The sequence below is a fragment of the Crocodylus siamensis genome, chromosome 4, assembly GCF_052110815.1.
Source record: "Crocodylus siamensis isolate JL-2025a chromosome 4, ASM5211081v1, whole genome shotgun sequence".
NCBI lineage: Eukaryota > Metazoa > Chordata > Crocodylia > Crocodylidae > Crocodylus > Crocodylus siamensis.
The window spans coordinates 32,186,705-32,208,860 of record NC_143398.1 but is presented as its reverse complement, the minus strand read 5'-3'; the positions used below and the strand labels follow the sequence as shown (position 1 = coordinate 32,208,860).

The 22,156-nt window shown below is 39.6% G+C and overlaps 1 protein-coding gene across 5 annotated transcripts in view; it reads right to left on the bottom strand.

Moving 5' to 3' along the window:
- Positions 1-22,156, bottom strand: part of TAFA5 (TAFA chemokine like family member 5) — a 697,812-nt gene that overhangs the window by 269,206 nt on the left and 406,450 nt on the right. For all 5 annotated transcript variants that reach the window (XR_016441740.1, XR_016441739.1, XR_016441738.1 and 2 more), the window contains exon 2: positions 20,646-20,795. Coding sequence is in view for 1 of the 5 variants with exons in the window: in XM_090042107.1 (XP_089898233.1) it covers positions 20,646-20,795 (150 nt within the window). In the remaining 4 variants the exon portion in view is untranslated. The remainder of the gene's footprint in view (positions 1-20,645; positions 20,796-22,156) is intronic.

Genomic DNA, 22,156 nt, shown 5'->3' with positions numbered 1-22,156 from the left:
AGCCTGAGGTTGAACTGATTTAGTCTTTGCAGGTTAGTCTAATCTGCAGAGATTAAATTGAAACAGAAGTGAACAGACATTCAGGAATGCAGCCACATGCCAACAGTGGCTCAGATCAGAAGCCAGGGGGCACTAAAGCACAGCTCTCTGGCACATCCAATGTGGGCTGTGCTTGTTTCCTCTTCCTCCTGCCCCTAAAGTCTCTGGGTTTTGTAGACCAGAATCACAGAAGCAGGACTCTGCAACATTGCTCATCACTTCCTCTTTCTGCGTCCAGGTGCCTTTGGGATCTGTAGTCCACAGTCACGTCTGGTAGTATGTTTGAGTGGGGAAAGGGGTGTTTAATCCCCCACCCCCTCCCTGGCCCCAGACCCCAGCAGGGTTTGCCTGGAGGGGCACTCCCGCCACTCTTGCAGACTGTGCTGCATCCCCAGCTGGGCTTGTGTCCCCCGTCCCCCCGCCCCCCCTTGTCAGCCAGCCTTCACTGCTCCAGCTAGGGAGCAGAGGGGCAGAGCCAGCCCTGCTCTCTGGATCAGACAGCCCAGCCCAGCTCAGGGCTGCAAAACTTGCTGGGATGCTGGGCAACTCTGTTTTAACCTGAAACAGGAAGAGGGCTGGGACAGAAGTTGCATAAACTGGTTTGACCCAAATCAGTTAAGTCTTATACTACATTTAACCAGATTTATCTTAAACCAGTTTCAGCCATTTTGAAACTGGTTTATATGCACTGACTTAACTTCTGTTCTGTTACAGGTTTAAACCAGTTTCTGATCAGTTAAGCCAGTTTATGTGAAACATCTGTCCCTAGCCAATGAGGCATCCATTCTTTGTAGGTTTTTACTACAACAGCAAAAAATTAAGAGTGATTTCCTCAGTCTTGCACCCTCTGTTGATCCTCTCTCTTTTTTAGCTCATCGAAATTGAGAATATAAGCCTCTCAAGGTCTCATTTCTTGGTAAATCAAGTAGAATGGTTTCCATGTTGTAAAAACAAAGATAACAACAAAAAAAATATACAGACCAAACTATCAGTACAATACCTTTAGGCCTGGAATATTTTTAATTAGGACTTTTAGTGTAAAATAAAATGCAAAACTCATGTTTGCCATTAAGGTTGTACAAGTATATTTTTAAAAGATATTAATGGAAGAATCATTAGTCTGCTAAATTAATAGAAGTAAATGTAAATAGTTCCAGCCTCTGTTTAAAAAAAAAAATTTTTAAATCCTCTATTCACAATTAGATTTGCATTTGCACCAGTGAAAACTACCACAGAATGGCAATCATATATTGTGCACCTGAAATGGAAATCAATATTACTGGACTATAGGACTGGAACCAATGATAAAAGGCTCTGGTAGATAAAGAACCCTTATAAAACATATAAAACATAATGATTTGGATTCAATAGCTACTGAATATCTCATAGAAAACAGGAAAGGTCTTTGAAGATAGTTATACCTTATTTTCCTTGACATGTGTATAGCTATTGTTAATGGAACTCTTATAAGCTACTAGTTATCTATACTTATTCAGTCAGTCTGTCTCTGCAGTATAATGAAATTCTGGCATGACTGTAGAAAGATAGTAAGTCTTACTAATGGAAGTATTGTGGTCACAGATGTTTATCAGCCTATAGTTCCTGAATACAAGGGCCCATTTTGCAGCTGTTATCATGCAGTATTTAGACTCAACAAATCTGGTATATACAAAGATATTTGGAAAGCCTATTCTAGTATTCCACAGAGACCTTTGCCATATAGGGTAGAAATGGTAGGGGGGGGAAGCATCTCAATTTCTGTTGCAATTTAAATTCTATTATTTTCTCACAGGAATTAAGATCACAGATCACAGTATGCAAATAAGTACAACATTAAACTTTTTTTTTTCTTTTTTCCATTTTAAGGCTATATCCTATAAGCAGAAAATAAAGAAACAGCTTTATTTCAGTGCTAAAATTTGTCCTGTAAAGCATGATTTTCTAATAAACAGCCATATCTTAATGTGTTCATATAGCTATTCTCTGTGTATCTGCAAACAATATAGCCATCTTGTCCTCAGGCTGATGAAACCCTTCCACCATTCTATCAGGCTTTTTTTCCCTCTCACTCATTTACACAACATCTATACAGAGATGTTTACATACTATTTTATAAGAAGTGTTTACTACAGCTATTATTATTAAGCTTGCCAATTATTTGTGGCTGATTTGTCTTTAGGTAAAAATATGTTTTCCTTTGTTTCTAACTTGTTCTTTTTAAGCAATATTCCTTCAAGGTTTTTTGCACTATAAAAGAATAACAAAAACAAGCTTTTCTATGGCACAGCTATATTCTAAATATACTTTTCCAAATAATTGGAATTTAAAAATTGTTACACACACTTAACTGTAAATAACACTTCAGTGTTTGGTAAAATAAATCAAAACTCAAACAGCTGAAATAGAAAAAGCTTCAGCAATAACAAATATAAAATCCCACTCCACTACTATATTATTCAACTGACGTGACTATCAAAAGCCAAACATCCAGGCCATTCATGTTAACCTGTTTTTTTCTTAACCAGGAAACTAAATGCAAAAAAACCAAAACAAACAAAATAAACGTGAATGAAACAACAAAAATGCCAACCGCACAAGTTAAGAATACAACAGAAACTAAATCCTAGTTATAATGCATAAATTACAGCTCTGGACCTACAGAATTGCCAACAAACCTAACGTTATACTAAGGGATCAGTTTTATGGACCTTGATGGAACTACCCAGAGTTCATAACAATAAGCATGTGGATAAGTGCTTTCACATTGGAGCATATTGATAGTGTTATGGGGGTTTAAGTGCAAAATTCAGTGCAAAAACCTAAATTATCGTTGTTCCTGGAACTCCAGTTTCTACATTTCTTGAAACTTATCAGTGATTTCAACTGTGTAGTTTTAAAGAGGAGTTCATTTAAAAATCGGGGGGGGGGAGGTATTTGAAATTGTTCAAATAATTCCCAAGATTACCACAACAGAGAAGTTAAAGAGGGAGAATTTCTATATTTAAAATTGTATCTATTTTGTGTTAGATACAGATTACCTATACAAAATTTCAGTGTTTCACCTGTAAAGTTTGCTAGATCTAAATCCTGAAAGGTGTTTTTGCAGACATAAATGTATGTCACATAGGGCTTCATTTACTTCAGTAGTTTTCACTCTTTTGAACAGTCTGCACAACTAGTCTTTGCTATGCCTGTTATTTGCCTAGTCTATCAATAAACAAGGATATGGTTTAAAAAGAAAATAAAAATGTAAAACCACAAAAGAGAAGAACCCTAAATTTAACAGGAAACTTGGGTGTAGTGTCTTATTTTGAGTTCTTTTTAATGTTTTTTCTTTAATGACTAGACTTCAGGTTGACAGTATGCTTTTTAAATGAAAGGCATATGGTGCATTTTTCTTTTTCACTCAATACTGATATATAGTAACAAACCCTGCTTGTTAGCCTGTAAGTATATGTGAGAGGTGAGTGACCTCTTGGTTACACTATAAACTGTGTACCAATTTTATCATTTAAATAAGATATTAAATATAGAAACTAGATTGAAAATGGGATAACAATAGTATGAACAAAGAACAGATTCAAAACTGGTGCCAACATTTAATAGATAGGACTATATTAAATATATCAAAGAAGATTCCTAATTCAAAATTCAGGCAAATAGGTATGCTTGATTATATAATTGAAGATTGATATATAGGTGGAAAACAGCGACTATCATAAAAGGTACTGACTTACAAGAGCAAATTATAAAACAGTCAGTTTGGAAACAACTGAAGCATGGGAAAGTGTTCATTAGTAGTTAACATGGATTTGCTAAAACCAAATCATGTCAGAATAAAAATTTTATTTCTTTTGCTTTTTTGGGGGGGGGGGAGGGCAGAGACAGGTGCAGGCAGGGGGATGGGCAAGACAACCATTTTGGTGGATAAAGAAAACACAATAACCATAATATGCTTGGACTTCATTAAGACTTTTGACACAGTCTTCCATGTCATTTTCATAAGGAAATTGGTGAAATGCAGCCTAGAGGTAACTACTATTAGGTGGATAGGTAGCTACTTGAAAAAAACAAAGTCTTTTTTTTTTGTTTTTGTTTTTTTTTAAAGGTGTCTTTAAAAGGACCTGGTGGGCAAACCTAGACCCAGTTTTATGGATTGGTCCATAGGTCCTGTCCAGTAAAAAGGCTTTACATGGATCAGCATCAAAATGGCAGGTCTTAAATGGAGATGTGGTCTGGGTCGAGTCCTGTTTAGCAATTTTATTAATGATTTGGATTCAGGAATAGAAAGCACACTGATCAAGTATGGAGATAACAAAACTAGAATGAGTTGTAAAGTCTTTGGATGATAGTATTAAAATTCAAAAAGTCTGGGTGAATTAAAAACTGCGCTACTGACAACAAACTGAAAGATGAAGACAAATGTAAGGTGCTATACGTGCAGAAGATAAAAACACGACAGAGAATGGGAAATAAGGGGCATGAAAGTATGATTCAACTTTAGTCAGCAAAATGGAAATGTCAGAAGAAAGCCAATTCAATTATGGCTTGCATTAACGTGGTCTAGAGCCAGCGGGCAGTCCTGGATTTGGCATGCTCTCAGGGTGAGAGGCTCCAGACGTGCTGTGCTGAATGAGGCCTGCCATATGGCCTCAGATACATTGCACGGGTTAGGTCTGGTTTGTGGCCCCAGACCTGCTGTGCCAGAATGAGCTTGCTGCACTGCCCCAGACCTGATGCACAGGATCAGACCTGGTGGGCAAACCCAGACCTAGCCTGATGGATGAGTCCATAGGCCCTGTTCAGCACACAGGGTTGACAACAAACTCAGGAGCTGGCTTGGCTTCCCAGATGCTGCTACTTAGATACTTAAGCACGGTAAGATTTTTTTTCCAAGATACCTTACATAAAGCAGGCTATGTGGGTTATATATGAGAAAATACAGTATATCCCATTTTGGCCTTGGCATTATAAGAAGAATAAGTAGAAGATAAAGAAGGTCTAGAGATGACTGGAAAATATGGTAAAAGATTTGGAAAGCCAGCTGCATGTGGAGAAGTTAAAGGAAGTTGGTATGTTTACCTTGCAGAAAATGTATAGTAAAGGGCAACATAGCAGGAGTTTTCAAATATTTGAAAGTTGCCATGAAGTTGAAAAAATTGTTCACCCTGAAAAATATTTAACTTAACTAATAATACATCAAAGGGCTCAGAGCAAACCAGTCCTCCAACATACATTCACTTCTATCCTATAAGAGGTGAAAGTAGGTTTGAGGGCTGGTTTACTCTGAGCCCTTTGATATATTAGTTAAGTTATAAATTTGGTATGCATAAAAGTTCAACAGGTCAAAAGTTTATTCACACTATTCATACATATTGAGGCCACCACCAATTCATACAAATGCACAACTATCTATGCTGTTGTGCATAGAGAATCCAGGAAGTCCTACTAGAAGTCAACCACTGTGGCTAAGTACAGACAGTCAAACAGCCCAAGGCTGAATCAATTTAATCTTTACAGTTTAGTTTAAGCTGCATAGACTAAACTGATAAGCAGGTGAACAGACATTCACCTTTGATTCCAGAAGCCGAGATGCACCAAAGCATACCTCCCTGCTGGACTGGAACAGACCACTTGGGCCAAGGCTAGCCCACCCGCTCTACAAGGAGGGGTTTGTGGGGGAGCTATAAGGGGGGGGTGGGAAGGGAAAGGTGTGTGTGGGGGGGAAAGGCACATGCCTCCAAACTTCTGCACCCACAGCAGCACACAGGGCTGCAGATGGGCTGGACCAGTTCTGGGCAGGAGCTGTCTCTCCAGCCAAGTGGGCAGGACCTGGCATGAGAGGGAGCACCACACCTCTATGGCTGCCAACGTAAGGTGCAGGAGAGATGGCAGCAGTGCGGGGTTGTGCATCCTGCTGCTCCCAACTGGGCGGGGGTACCTCACCTTGGTGGCCATGGCAATACAGCACTCCCTCCCCTGCCAGATCCTGCCTGCTGGACTGTGGAGGTGGCTACTGTCCGGAGTTGGTCCAGCCCACCTGCACTCTGTGCAAGCAGAAATCTGGGGGGGGGCATGTGTCCCCTCCTACCCTCCCCCACCACATTACCTATGCTCCCACCCCCCTGTCCCCATAAACCTACCTGGAGGGAACTGCTCTCCACCACACTGCCTGGATACCATGTGCATGTGTGCATGCACACGTGCATGTGGCATCACCTTCCTCACTGTGTCCCATGCCCCCCAGCCTCAAGCAGCTCCTTGCAGGCTGGAATGTTGCCAGCCTGCAAGGGAAAACCTTTGGTTTCTCAGGTTTTTCTTTTTTAAAGGAAAAAGTCCACATTTTTATGCAGCAAACAGAATATCCGGATTCCTGGGTATGAGACTTATGCTCTGAAACCCAAGTGTAAGAATTTTAATTTTAGATATTGTTATAATGTAGCATATGCAAAAATCTCAGATAAATTAGACAAACAGACCATTGTGGAGCATTTTAATGTTCTTCAGGATGACAGGCACATACAGAACATTATTGTTATTACTGTCAAATTATCATCATCTTGAATGCACACAGAATAAAAACCAAATTCAGATATTTTCCTTTAGGTGGGGATTGAAAATTGTATTGCTTCTGAATTTTCTTTGAGCAGGTGAAGCTATGGTAATGCTATGATTCCTGTTTCATCTTTACTTCATTTAGAGCTGTGAAAGCCTGAGGCTGAGACTTACTGGCCTCTGGTCTGTTCACTGAAGTTTCTTATTAGATTTCACATTGTGTCACTACAATGCAATGGGAAATCATAATGCATATGAAGATCAATCTGGAGCTCTGCAAAAGATTTCACACACAAATAACCTCAGTGAAATCTTTCTTTTCCACTTTATTTTGATTAGACAAAAATATTTACTTTAAGGCCATGATGTGTTGCTGATACTGCAATGTTTCCACAAAAATATTCCTCTCTTTGCCTGGGTTAAACACTGTGTGTAATATATGAGGCTAAATGTATTGATGGGAGAGCAAAGAATGTATTCATTGCCATTTCTATTCAAAGAATTTCACATAAAGTGGCGAGGAGCTATACCACCTGGTAATGGGCACTTGATGATAATTGGTATAGTTTGTTCTCCAGTGTAGGATCATAAACAGAGTGGGCAGTCCCAATCCAAGTGCAATTTAATGGTAAAAATATGTGTTTATCAAAAGCATTTGTAAGAACTCCAAAAGTAAGGGTTTTTTTGGAGCGTGACTTACTTATAAACAGGAAGGTGGTACACTCCAGCAGTTAACCTATACTGGGTGCATCCACATGAGGCATTTACTGCAGCTCCACAGTAAAGGGCTACACATGCGGCCCTATTAAGCCACAGGAAAGTAACTCCACTGTAGGTTAGTACTTGTAAATACAAGTACTATTCTGTGGTGGCGTTCTTTACTGTACAGCAATGCACATGTAGACACTGATGGGGCTGGCTGGGGCATGAGAGTGCTTCATTGCAGGGCTGCCTGCCAGCTAGCCCCACCCTGGAGCACCCTTCTACCCCAGCCAGCCCCTCCACAGCACAAGCTACTTCGACCTAGCTCAATGTGCTGTGGTCCTGGGCACACATGTAAAGACATTGCCTGGGAGCAATAAAATCCAGTCTGATGTAAGCTGGAGTTTATTCATTCACATTAATTTCATGTGTGGACACAGCCACTGCCATCTTCCTTTCAATACAGTGACAGAATGAAGGTGTTCCAATGAGTCTCTTCCAGCATAGCATCCTTATAGATCAGTAGACTGGGAAAATCTTTGCAAGAATACAAAACATAGGTAACTAAAAAACTACACCTCAGTAGTAGCACCAAGGGTGTCCCCTTCAAAGATGCCATCTTTTATTTCTTGTGATAAATATTGGGGTTCATAAGTATAAGAGCATATACTGAGGCAACCATAACTATTTAGCTAAAACAAGGTTGTTGGAATCAGTGGTCACTGTATCTAGCCGACAATAACTGTTTTATGATTTGCTTAAATTTAAAATTCTGCACAATCTATGGAAATCTAAAGCCTGAGTTTAAGCAACTTGCTGCAAAACATGGTTTTCAAATGGAAAACACTATCACTCAGACCACATCCCACCTCTATAGTTTCTAACTTTTGCTGCTGTTAGTTGAAAAAAGTATGCAATTTACAGTGCATAAGCCTGTTCAACCCAGGGAAATCCACAACTCTCCTATTTCTCTCATTGAGCAGTTGCTTTGCTCCCAGAGGACAATCCTATTCTGTACCATGGAAATGCAGAACATGACTGTCCTCAGAATGGGAGAACTATGCAACTTCAGGAGGTAATCCCATTCCACCCAGGGAGGCCCTTCACTTTCTCATTCTTCCAATAGGCAGGCCTAAGCTCTTCTGTCATGTAGGGATTCACTTTGCTCAGAGACAGATGCTGGAATTCTGCTAATACATCAACCTGAATCCACACATTTAACTGATCGGCAACAGCACTGACTTCAGAGGGAGGAGGAACTGGGAAGAAGAGGAGACAGACCACCTGCCTTTTGCCAGTAGCCTATCAAGAAGGGAACTTGTCTAGGAAGTGGGAGACTCGGGACCTCCTTCAAAAAGTTTATTGGCATTGTTTTTCTCTACTTAAGGATCTGCAGATTTATGAAGGATTTATGGGCTTCCCTAATAGAACTGGATTTCATCAGGGTTCAAATGAAGGTAAGCCAATCTAGGTGGGTGAGGCTGGTTGGAAGATGTAGTTTAGCTTTTGTGTGTGTGTGCGCGTGCGTATGTGCGTCAAAAGAATGTAAACACGTGGTTCGTGGGAAAAAACCCCCAAAGAATAGAACCTATGTACTTTAATAAATGGAAAGTACTACTTTTTTCCTACTATAAACATATTTATATAAATAAATATAATCTACTGCTTTCCAATCTACTTGACATTTGTATTGCAACCATTCATTCTACTCAAAATGCTGCGCTTAAAACTGTTCCCCTTTTGCACTTCACTCTCCTTTCAATTTAAAAAAATCCATTCCACAGCACCTCATCTTTTCCTGAAATCAAATTCAAATGTTCATCTTTGCTGCACCATTGCCACTTCCTATAGCTCTGATCACAACCTTGGCTCCTGTTTTGACCATTGTCAGTTCCCTCTGTGTTTTCTTCTTTTTCTCTCCCTAATCCTTTCAACCTCAGACACCCTATCTACTGTGATATCTTCTTAGGTCGCAATAATTTAGGACTCAATTCTGCTCTTTTCAGAAGACCTGAGCAAAGGACAGAGGACTGCTGTACCCTCTCTGGAGCAAGGAAGCAGACCAAAAAGCATAAGATACCTTCTGTGGTGTAACTATATTAATCAAATATACTGACAAAGAGGTGAACATTCTCTCTACCACCCCATCATTTTGCCAAGTTTTCAGGGCATGTACAGTACAGCTATGGACAAATTTCTGCCCTTCTCAAAATGCTAACTGCAATCTGAATGACTATAGCAAGACAGCACCTTCAGAAAGCACCTTACTTGCTCTTAATTCTTTGTACAAATGCACAAACCAGGATATAATCTTGCCCTGACTGTCAGTGCTTAGAGGCTGGGTCTTCCCCTTGTTTGCCTGTAGAGTGCCATGCACTCCTAGGATGCTATAGAAATAAATAGCAGTACAGTTATGTATTGAAGGGTCAAATCAAAATTATTGCACCAAAGAATTATGAAAAAAAGTTAAAATATTACTGCAACAGAACATTCTACCATGACACCATCTCAATCTTCAGAGACACAGGACATCTTACTTCTTTTGAGTGTATGAAGGCAGTTTTCTGGGTTTCCCCTTCAAATAGGGTATCTTTTCTGAATCAGCCCTGTGCAAGAGTACCATGACAAAGTCAAGCGAAGATACACAGTAGCATTAACTATGCTGCTGCCATGGTTGCTGAATGTAATGGTACCTCTAAGGCTGTCACTATTTATAATTATTCAGTTTGAGGGTTGTTATGTTAGGCTTGTTCTGACTCATCATTCAGTATCACAAACACTAGACCAAAAGAAAGTCAAAAATAAACTGTCAGTGGCTCTTAAAATGCTATTTCTAAACTCTTTTTCCTCAATGAACCTTTAATGAGGAGTTTTTCTATTCAAGCTCTTCAAGCTTAGTTAGATTGCTTGGAAAAATGAAAAAAAAAACTTTATAATTATCATTTTCAAAGGGTCACCTAGCAATGACTAAACTAAGCTAAGGCATAGCATTATCAACAAAAATAGTTGATAATGCTATACCGCACGACCTGAGCTACTCAAAAAAATCAGAGAAAATAAACTCTTTTAGGTTTTCTAGTCGATCCCTACTAATGTGGAACTATAAACTATAATGGATTCACTGTTAAATGCCCTCAATAATGTGGTAGCCCTTCCCTTTGAAACTATTCCACAGCCCAATACTGAACAGCATCCTATCATTTTGTGCTGAAATTCCATCAGATCTCATAGCAGAAACAGGACTAGAGTACATGGGTGATTGCTCACTAGGAACAGAAGGAGGTGAAGCTAGTAGCACTAAGTAAATAGTAAACTGAAATACCTAGTGTACTCTTGAAAATGTCATCCTTCAAATGAGACAAAAAAGCAAGGTACTAAATATTTGACATAAAAAAGTCCCCATAGCACTCTTTGCACAAGTAGCAGTGTTAACCCCTGGTCCTGACCAAGTTACAAAAATGATAAATTAAATACTGTTTTGCCCCATATTCTTCAGAACTGTCAATACAAAAGGATACTACTTTGCTATCGTAAACCAATGACCTGTTGCCACATTTAACCCCCAAAGGAAGCTGCCAACTAGTGAGAAGGAAACTCCTAGTTATAGATAGTTATACACAGTCTCTCTAGGCTCTTTCATGATGAACTGTACCCAGAAAAAGGAAACTTTTATTTGCATAAATAGACATTATTATCACCATTTTTTCCTGATAGCCTAAATTTTCCTACTTGTGTGTCCTACTTACCATATTTCCTTGCATAACCCACACCTCCAAATAAAACAAACAATTTGTTTTTGGAAGGTAGAATGTAGGAAAAATATGTTTCCAGACAGCCAAATAAGTAACATAGAGTAAGACCTTCTGGAAGCATACACAGCCCAGCAAGCAGTCTGGGAAATGCCTCAGGAACTTCCTGGCATGGTAGGACAACAAAAAGATTAGACCCCCACACCCTTCCAAGGACAGTAATAATTGTTATTTCCTTACTATAAATAGTTCTTTATATAAGTTCCTATAAATCAGGGGTGTCAATCTCATCTGCCATGGGTCTGGTCTATGGTCTGGATCAAACCCACGGAACCCAACCTGCATGCCTGATCCACAGCTTATGGATACAGACTAGTCAGGTCTGGACCCAACCCCAGCAAATGCCATAAAGTTGAGTCAAAGGGATAGCACCAGGGGCCAGATAATGGACTGGCCAAATCCAGCCCATAGGCTGTGTGTTTTACACCCCTGCTACAAATAATAAAGTGCTATTTCCATATCACACGTTTCATTAAGATACTACAGATGGCATACAGAAGCTTGCTAATCCTCAGCTGGTTCTGCCAAAAAGCTGCTATCACACCAGGGTCTGTGACACAGCCAACACTATACCTGTGCCGTTTGCAGCCCCAGGGAGAATTCTTGGTAGCTGTGAATTACAATGTCTGCTTCCTCTCGTCCACGCTGCTTCTATTCCAATGAAAAAAAAATCAGCTTCCCACCTTAAAATGTGTGTTCCGGTTTTGGAGGACTGATTTTTCGGGGGGAAAGGTGTGTGTGATATGCAAGTAAACAGGTATGCTCTAAATATTCTATCTTCAGCTTTGATGTTTATAGCCATCAGATACTTGAAGACAGTTACTGTTTGTCACCTCGTAAATTACTGAAACTCTCTTTGCCCTATCCCCTAATTATCTTCAACACAAAGATATTTCCTAAGCTTTATTATTTTCTAAACTGAGCTAAAGTATCCATTTGCCAAAATGGCCCATTAGTTTCTACACATATTCCAAAAAATCAACTGAGGATTCAGGCTACTCATCCTGAGAAAATAAAAAGCTGTAATGTTCAAACAGTATCTAATAGCAACCCCATGAAACTCTAAAGGTAGATCAAGTTGGTTGCTCTAAATCACAAGTCCCTTTGGTCGGTTTCTTTATGCAGAGTTCTCACATCTGTGTTTAGTTAAATCCATCATAAATAATTCTTTTTTGACCTTTGTGCTTACAGTTCAAACACCTGCAAATATATCTTTACTCCATCCCCTGAGAAAGGGCTCCTCTAAGGTTGCTATACATCTGGTTTTAATAGCTGTTTCCGTCATGTCAGCATTTACTCCTGGTATGAATCTACAATCGAAAGCATTTCATCTCCATGTTTCACATATATAAACTGACATTGCTGTGGATGCTACCACTGTTTACCACACTGTCTACTTTGCAATTTTCACTTTCTGCACCAGATGTTAGGCAGGAATCACATTCCAGTCTCTAACTCATACTTTACTGCCATATCAAAACAGAGAAATGTTATAATCTTTACCTGACTGTGTGAAACTAGGTTTTTACAAGATTTCATCATCTGGAAAAAGCTGTTTAGGTTCTTAGTGCTAAAATGCAACTAAAACTCCATATATTTTGGGGGTAGAAAACAAATTGTAGTAAAATCTGGTTTTCATGCAGTTCTGTCACAGGGTCATGCAGGTGCCCTGTTCCTATGAAGGAATGAGGGTAGCTGAAACTCCTGAAGACAGCACAGGTGTTAGTTGCCAGGGGAACTAGGCTGGTCATGTGAGCAGAAAGGGGCCGGGCCTGGCCTTTATAAACAGCCCAGGCCGGAGCCTAGTTAGCAGGTCTCTTCTGGCAGCCTGAGGTATGGGAGCTCTGCAGCAGAGCAGAGCAGATTGTTGCAGCCTGACCAACCAAGCAGCTACAGCATGGTAAGGGTGGAAAGAACCCTGACGGGGAGGTCATTGCAAGAGAGCCAAGTGAGCTTAAATCCCATGTTATAGCCAGCAGGCTTGTTGTTGTGCTGCAGCCATTTGGCTTATGGTTCTGTTTCATTAGTGATATACCGGAGGACCAGGTGAGGTTATAAGGGGACGGAGGAGGCCTCATTTAGGAGTGCCCCAGTAGAGTGGGGGTGCTCCCAGTGCCGGAGTGTGGTACTACATTGCAGGGTGTACTACCCCAGCCCTGGGGAGGGGCACAGTGCCGGTGAGGGCACCGTAGTTGGGGTGCAAGAGGGCCTCCCAGCCCTGAAAAGGGCAAAGAGGATTTTGGGGCCAGGCACGGCTGAGGCCACCTGAGCCCCACGGGCAAGGAGCACCAGTGAGAAGCCTGCAGGGGCTCGTGTTAGGCTCCAAGGGGAGAGCCACACGAAGAGAAGCCCAAGATGGGTGCTAGTAGAGAGACGAGCCCGAAGAGGGCGAGTCCGTGATTACAGAGAGCCCAGAGAGAAGCCCCAGGAGCAGGCGCGTACTTGAGGGAAGCCCCACGAGAGGGCGTGTACAGAGAGAAACCCCGGTGAGGGCAAGTATTGAGCGAAGCCCCAGGAGGGGGCGTATACTATTGATAGAAACCCCAGGAGGGGTGTGGACTGAGAAGGATCCCAGAGGGACTCCCCAGTGGTGGGGACCCCGAAGGGTCAAAGGGGCCAGGTAAGGCTCAGGCTGCCTGAGCCCAATTGGGAAGAGTCTCAGAGGGGCTCCACAGTGGTGGGGACCCCGAAGGGTCAAAGGGGCCAGGTATCAGTAAGCCCAAGAGGGCTAATGAATAGAAGGGTGCCGGTTGTGTGACAAGCTCAGGAGTGCTAGAGCAGGGGCGCCGGTTGCATGCCAAGCCCAGGGGCACCTGAGAAGGGGCGTCCGTTGTGTGACAGGCTCAAGGGCACCAGAGAAGGGGCGCCCGTTGCGTGACCTGCCCAGGGGCGCCAGGTAGGGTGCAGAAAGGAATTGGACCAGATAACGTCCGGAAGAGCTGCGAGGCTTGGGGCATGCTAAAGGGGAGGTAGGAGGCATGCATAGCCCATAAGGCTGGGGTGCACCAAGTCATCCCATACGGAACTGGGGATAGTATCAGCATAACACCGTGTACAAGGGGATCAAAGGCAGCCTCCCATAGAAACTTATACATACCAACAAGACGTGGCAGGCGAGAAAAGAGGGTGCTGGATCACCTACTTGACATGGTAGGGGGCGCTAGAGGGATCACGGCCGCTCCTAGGCCCCACTCCGTGACAACTTCTAAATGAATTCTGACTTACAAGGTGGAAACTGTCATAAAGGGCCAGAATTAGATATTTGTGTATAGTAACAGGGAACTGATGAGTCATCCTTACACATTCACTTCAACTATCAAGGATATCTGACAATTCAGATGATAGTGGCTGGGGGCAACTGCAGGGGGAAAAAGTGCTTTACATATTTTAGTGGATCAAAAATAAAAGTACATAGACAAAGGTGAAAATTGTTGTCAAGAAGCCCCCACAGTTGTGAGTTTTGAGGATTTATTATTAATATTATTACTGTATTATTATTAGTTTAGCTAGGCACATGACTGAGAAAAGAGTTTTCATTATGGAATGATGACCCTTGACTAGTTTTTATTTCCATCCATAGAGTGGCAAAGACAGGTTTTAATGGTCAACAAATTGAGTTTTAATATTATTTGTATGTATAGCTAAAGACAGAAAGCTAATACTCTACTCTGGGAGAGGCGTGTGAGTATACATGCATGCACATGTGTTTGTGCATGTGCATGGGTGTGATAAATTTTAGAATAATTAAAACTTGTTTTAATTATAAATAATTATAAATGATTAAAATACTAGTAGTTCTTGGGTACATTTATCACAACAGAGCAAAATAGACAACAAAGAATGTATGTACCAGTTTAAACAATGTATATAGGCAATGGCCAAAAGATTATTTGAAAGACACCCCTCTTCCAATAACACACATCATCCCCTTTGCATAGGCACTCAGCACAAAATGTGCCCAGTTCTAGCAGGGCTTAAAAGCTTCATGATGAACTAGGAAATTAGGAAATGATGAATTCGGAAATTAAAATGGCATGATCTATGTCTGCTCACACCCATGCAGATACACCATTTCATACTTATTTCTTATTACCCCACAGAGCACTTAACTCAGTCTTGATAAAATTAATTTAAAAAGTTAAATCAGATCCTTCAAAACACTGTGCCACTTCAATTCTTACACATTTCCCTACATTCTAGGAGATGCTGAGACTTCTCTGAATCAAGCTCTGTTTCACTGAACTACATCTTTAAAAAAAATTTAGAAATATTGATCAAACTGATGACCCAAGGCTGTGTAACTGAAATCATGAACCTGATCATGTTTCTATTCAGGTACTAAGAAAAAGTCTCATACTATCCAAGTACAATTATCTGCCCAAGCAGGATAAATCCTCAATAGTTGCAGGGTGCCAAACTGCATTAGCATCCAAATTGCAGACCTGTTATTAGAATCTACTTTTTAAGTATGATGTGTGCCTGGTCTGAGTCTTGACCGAGTTCTGGGAGGAGTCTATCTAGCTAGAGTGAAATCCATCTCTATTCATATTTTAATATAAAGGAAGAGAGAAAAGTTGTTATTCACCTTCAGCCTAGGGACCATGCAGAATGTTAGACTAGGATTTTTTTTTTTTCCAGATCGTCATTACAAGCATCATTTTCTCCAGTTTAATTATTTTCAGATTCCCTCATCTATACCCTTGCCAGTGTCCCCACGAGAATAGAAAGCTAGCAGTTTTACAAGCTCCCACCTATTTAACTCCCTAACTAGCCACCAGAATAGGCAGTTGTTCTTCTATCACTGCAATATAATTAGTTCCACTTTTCAAGGGGCAACTAGTTCCTGATCTGCTCCTAAACTTAGTTTTCCTGCATGACCACACAGAGCACATTCACTGTTCCAGCAAATTAGCACCTGTCTGCACAGTTTTATACAATCTCCTATAAATGTCAAATCCATCCAATCTTGCCTTTCTGTTTTGCTTGCATCAGATTTCCATATCTTAAATGTAGCAAAACTTACTACATGTGCAGTATTTACCATGACAGGAAACATCATGCCATAAATAAAATGGCACTGCCACCACTGTGTTCTGCTTCAAAACAGAGACAGTTCCTATACTCCATTTCTAGCAATTGTAATACTTGTATTTTTGTGAGACTGGGATGCATTGAGTGAAACACCTCAGGTATTCAACTTAATTCTGTTTCATGTGGGTGAATTAGGATTCAATTATTAATCAATTTTGACCTCCACACCTCCCAACAGGCTCTCAAACCTAATGAGGAGAGGAAAGCAGGAAATTATTGATTGAAGCTAATGTAGCTTTCTCTCAGATCCTGAATTCTGGGTTAAATAAAATCAATTGACGCCTACATGAAAGACATGTTAAGTATCATGTATGAACATTACATCAAGATGGAGTAGAGAACACTAAAATGAATACTTGAAGAAGAAAATACTGTGTTAATTAGGAAAATGATGTCTATTCCTAAGATGTGTCAGAGCTCTATAAAATGGTAAGAAAAACTAATATGAAGGCTTATTTTTCTAAAGAAGCTGATTTAAAAAAAAATAAGATGTAATTCCTGAAGGTTATCAATAGGTGAACATATTAATACTTTATTAATATTGTGTAGAAAAAGACAAGTTTTCAAGACTGGACTCATATTTTAGCACTTCAGTGAAAGGTATTTCATATGGTAAAGAATAATAACAAAATGCAAGTGGAATTTTGCCTTTTAATTACTGACCTGACCTTGCAGTAATACTTCTTGTAAAGTACAACCTTGTACATACATAACTAGTAGGCTGCATTTCTGCCTCTCCTGTAACTTCCAATATTTAAATCGTTCCTGTTTGGACTATTCATAGGTTAGTTACACTGATGACAATTACAGATTGCTTTATCTTATGAAAGTGACATTATGACCGGCTTCTGCAAATTGTGATTTAAAAAAAAGAGCATCTATTGTTTATCACTGATTAGAAAATGGAAAAGAGCATAAATGTGTAAATATTGTATCATACAACCACTTCTCTTGCATTTATGGGAATAAAACTGTACCTCAACCAGATATTTCTACAGTTGGGTAGCTGTCAGGTCCAACAGGTAAGTAATCTGTATAAGGATCAGGCTTGAGAACAGAGGGAACCCTGACACCATTTTTTCAAGCTACACTAGAAAACTACTACCATTAAGTGAATGACTGGAAGACAGTAAATCCGAGTTCCTCATGCAAGCTGAATATCTCCAACCCCCCCAACCTTTCCCCTTCACATTCTACAGAGACTAAATCCTGAACTGAGCTTCCAGCTTTCTGGTGTTTGAACCCACCTGCCTCATTTCTTATGAAGGACACTAGTTAATATATCACTGGAAATCAGAACTGATTTTGGTAATCAACTCTCAGGACATTCTCTAAAAGCAATCTCAACAAGTGCAATTTCAGACAATGCTTGTCAAGTTTAAGAGCCCTAAAATTACCCACTCCTATTTTCCATAATATTTGACACTCAGAATTCAGCCCTTCAGAAAATTTATAGTATAACTGGATATACTCAAGAATGATCCTCAGTGTGAAATAGTAAGCAAACTGTAGGTGGATACCGTGGAATCTATTGCCGAGACCTTACATTGTTAACTTTATTAAAGAATTCAACAAGGGCTCTCTCTTATCAGATGTTTCCATAGTCTTACATTGTGCCTTATTAACTACTGCTTGGTCATGGTGACCTTCAGTGCCTTATACTAATTATTAAAGATCTGAAGTCTTATTCTGTTCCCTTTACTTCGCAAACTGTCCCATTAAAACCATAATATTCAAAGAACAAAGCCAGAGTAATCAAGCTGTTGATGTAATGAACTTATCAAAAATGCTTCTGAAAAGATAGTATTAGAGATTGTTATTTTTAATTTTTCTGATGTAGGAAGCAGAAAATCTAGTAGATGAATTACCAGTAAGCTTTTGAGATCAGTAATAAAGTTCAAAGCCTTTCACCAGTAAGTGTGGCAAAAACACACCATATGACTAATAAAGGGCTTTCTTATGAAGGAGGCATCTTGGATGGAAAGAATGCTACAGTATAGCCTCATAAATCCAGATATCAAAAATCCAGAATAATTGAAAATCTGGCACTTTTTAAAACTTCACTCCATCAGAGAATAGCAGCGGCTGGTCCCAGAGCAGCAGAAGGTAGAAACTTGCATGCAGTGGCTGCTGCCACTATCCACCACCCTGCACCGCCACTCCATGTGTAGCCACTGCTCCAGAACCAGCCACCACTACCCAACCCCTTCCCCTGCCACTCCAGTTTAAAAAATCCAGAATTTTCACATTTCTGGAAGGTGCTCAGTCCTGAGCATGCTGGATTCATGAGGTTATACTATATTTAATACAACAAATGGGGAGAAGTTTCTAGAGGATTAAAAAGATATTTATAACTATTGACCTTTTCCCTCCATGTAGGATATAAAGGAATTCCTACAATGCTTCCAGTTATCGCATTCCTAAAACATCTTATACGTTTTCAAAGGGTTTTTTTGTTTGTTTGTTTGTTTTTTGTTGTTTTTTTTACCACCTTCAATCCTGAATCCAAGCAAATGTGGACTTCAACTATCCCAAACCACATTCTGTAAACCAAGGCTTCCAAAGGGTGGCCTGCAAGGTGGTTAACATGCAACCCATCTGTCCCTGCAGTCACACATCTCCACTGCTGTGCAGTAGAGGGCAGAGAGGTGAGATATCATGGAGGGGGGCTGGGGAACAGGGGCAAACAGCTTGCTGTAAGCAAAAGGAATATGTCTTAAGAGTGCTGCAGGTATTGCCGTTAGGTAAGAGAATAAAGTCTAAACTTTATATTTTTACGAGTAATTAAAGTGCTAAAGTTAACAGATCCCATTAAGACTATGCAGGGAAAAAATGAACTGCAAGAAGTAACATACAGACAGTTTGTAGCTTTTGTTTTTAGCTAACAACACGACCACTTAATTTCAAAAGTAAAGGATTACAGAATGCATATGCTTTCTTTGGCTGTACAAAAATGGTCTAACCTCTTACAATAGTCTACTCGTTTCTTCTGTTTTGTTTTTGGAAGGGGAAAAAAAGGAATCATACTACCCTGTCCCTAGCAACCACAGATAAAGTGGAAGCACTTTTCTTTTGATACACAAAATTAGACCCTACCACTTTAAAAGCTGAGCCAATTTAACATTGACCATCCTTAACTGCTTCACCAACATTTTTCAATGATGGCTTGATAATACAAAACCCACACTTGCCCTCACAAAGCCTACCTTGTATCTTCAAAATGAGTAACTGAATGTACGTTGACTTGTCCAATTTGCTAACAAACTGGCCCACACAATTTGCAATACTGGATAAGGTTGTCCACTAAAAAAACATCCCTTAAGCATTCAAAGCAACCACTGGGAGCAAGAGAATTTTAGAGACTGTCTCAGAAATTATAAGATGGACAGATCTGCTTTACAGAGTAGTAACAATAGTGCAAGCAAAATATAAAAATAGAATATATGCAATGTCCTATATTTAGCCTTGTGGGTAGGCACTGAAATCCACTTTGAGATGTCTTCTTTGATAGGCAGTGCATGAGAACAAATTCTGATGCAGTGGTAGGGAATTCTCAGCAATAGTTTTATTTGAGGACCCAAACTATTATGTAAGTCATTTTTCAAAGGCAATACATGAATTTATTACACCTCCATATTGAAGAATCTTTGTTTTGTTGTTGTTAAGAGTCTGGATCAAAACCCAACATTTTATGTCAACTATTTTTAGCAGGAATCTTATTTCATTTTTCCTAACTGTAATATGAAACCTTACCAATAAGTTTACATCAGCAGACTTACAAGGAAGACTGAACCATCGCTAATGTATTTATTAGTTGTAACACAGCAGTTTGCTTGATTCACAAAATGATTTCAAAATGAAATATTTTCATGCATCCTCTACATCAGCATTTTTGCAGGCTGTACACTGCCACTGCATCTGCAGTGAATCATAGAGAATGATAATTTTAAAGAAAGGAATACTATGTATGTATACTGTATATAGACACTAGATTCCAATTATATTATTGGCTATTTTTTCCCCAAAACACACGGACTTTCATGCAGATGCAGTCACATTTGCCTTATGGGGGCATTAAACCTTTGGGGCTGTTTTTCAGCAAGCATATATATGATTTTATAAAGAATTAGAAAGGAATAAGAAACCCTAGCTAGTTCATGGGCTATACTGTCATTCATAGTATACTAATATAATACCGTTAGCATCTCAATTGCATCCCCAGCCTAACATGGTCACTAGAAAGTGCCAACTGATTGACTGTCCTCTAAAAAGATTTATGCTATTAATGAGTAATGCTCTGTTTAGGGATTTCAATTCCTGGAAAAAACTAATCTTGCTGATACATGTAAAGGTGTCTGAATTGTAAGCTTTGGCATCAGAATAAACACAGAAACTTGATACCCAATCTTGTGTCGCCCAAAACTGATTGAATGGATCTTTGCTTCTTACCATCCACGCAGGCTGGCCTTGCTCTTGTTGTACCGGCAATCTGTCCTTTTTTACATGCACAGCGAGCTGTTTGTCGGGCTATAGTCCTTCGGGGCTGACTGCTATCTCTGTCCAAAGTAACAATCTCACATGTACCTGCAGCCAGTTGACCTGGAAAAAGAACCAGCAACAGGTACCAGAATCACTGAATGCTCTACAGGCAATCTATTACAGCTGAATAGAGTCATGGCCCAATGTCAGAGCAGACACTTCACAACAAATGAGAAGCCAGCTGATGGATATAATAAAGCTGAGATGACATACAATTTTTCTTTGTGGTGGACATATGAAAACCTTGCAAACTGTCAGAAAATGGTTATTGTTCTATAAAAGCAGGAGAGCTAGGGTCAAATGGGTTACTTTTACTTTTATGTGGGCTGGTGTAAAGGAACAACCCATTTTTTGCAGCAAAGAAATTAAACGTGGCACTGTCTGTACACTTGTAGAGAAGAAATGTGCCAAAATACAAAAGACGAAGAAAAATTTGAAATATCTGACAATAACTTCTTTCTTAAAGGAGCCACACTTGTAAATTTAAGTTGTCATTTTTTAAGATGTAGTTTTATAACAAAACATTGGAATGTTCGAACAGATTTTTCATTCAGTCGTTAATTTTTGCACCTCTTCATCTAAATACAATACGCTTATGTACATATGTCTCATTACAAATTAGCTAAGGACCCTTTAAACGTTAACCATGCCATCAGCTTGCAAACCATAGCTGGGAACCCTTATTTAATAGCCAAGTATTATTGCTGCTTTTGACCTATGTTGCTTTCCTAAACATTTCGGATTTGATTGATGCTCTAGACCAGAAAGATACAGAAAATCTTTTTGGTGAATATTGTGCCAAAAGTGAAACTTGTACTCTTAAAATAAGGCATTTCTTTTGAAAATGTGAATTGTCCAGCCAATAAAAAAAAGTAAGTGTCAGTTTGCCTGAGCAAGAAATATTACATTGGATATTACATTGGTTAATAAAATTAAAAAATAGGCCATCACTCTTAACTGAGCTGGTAATATTATTTATCTCATCTAGAATTTATACGGCACAAGATATCACTTTTATTGAGGCCTGTACTTGTTTGCAATCAATTACAACCATTAGGTGAATGTGTGAAAAAATATGCTTAAAAATCACAAGCTAACTACGTCTAGTTCTCATAAAATGTCAAGCATGGAATAAATGTTGATGTGGTGATTATAAAGATGGACTGCAGTTTAAACAGTATTTGTGGCGAACTGGTTTTAAGACTACTGAAAACTTAAAATCTTTCTTGTCTAGCTTACACCATAAAACCCTCCAAACATCTGAGCAAGCAGTTAAAATACAGCAAAATCTAATCTTTAAACTACTAAGTATTCCCCAAATCAAATCCTTTATTTCATAGAAAAGATAGCAGAAAGCAATTAGATATACATTCCAAGGAAGTAAAGTCAGAACATGATTGAAATAATATTACCATAAACTG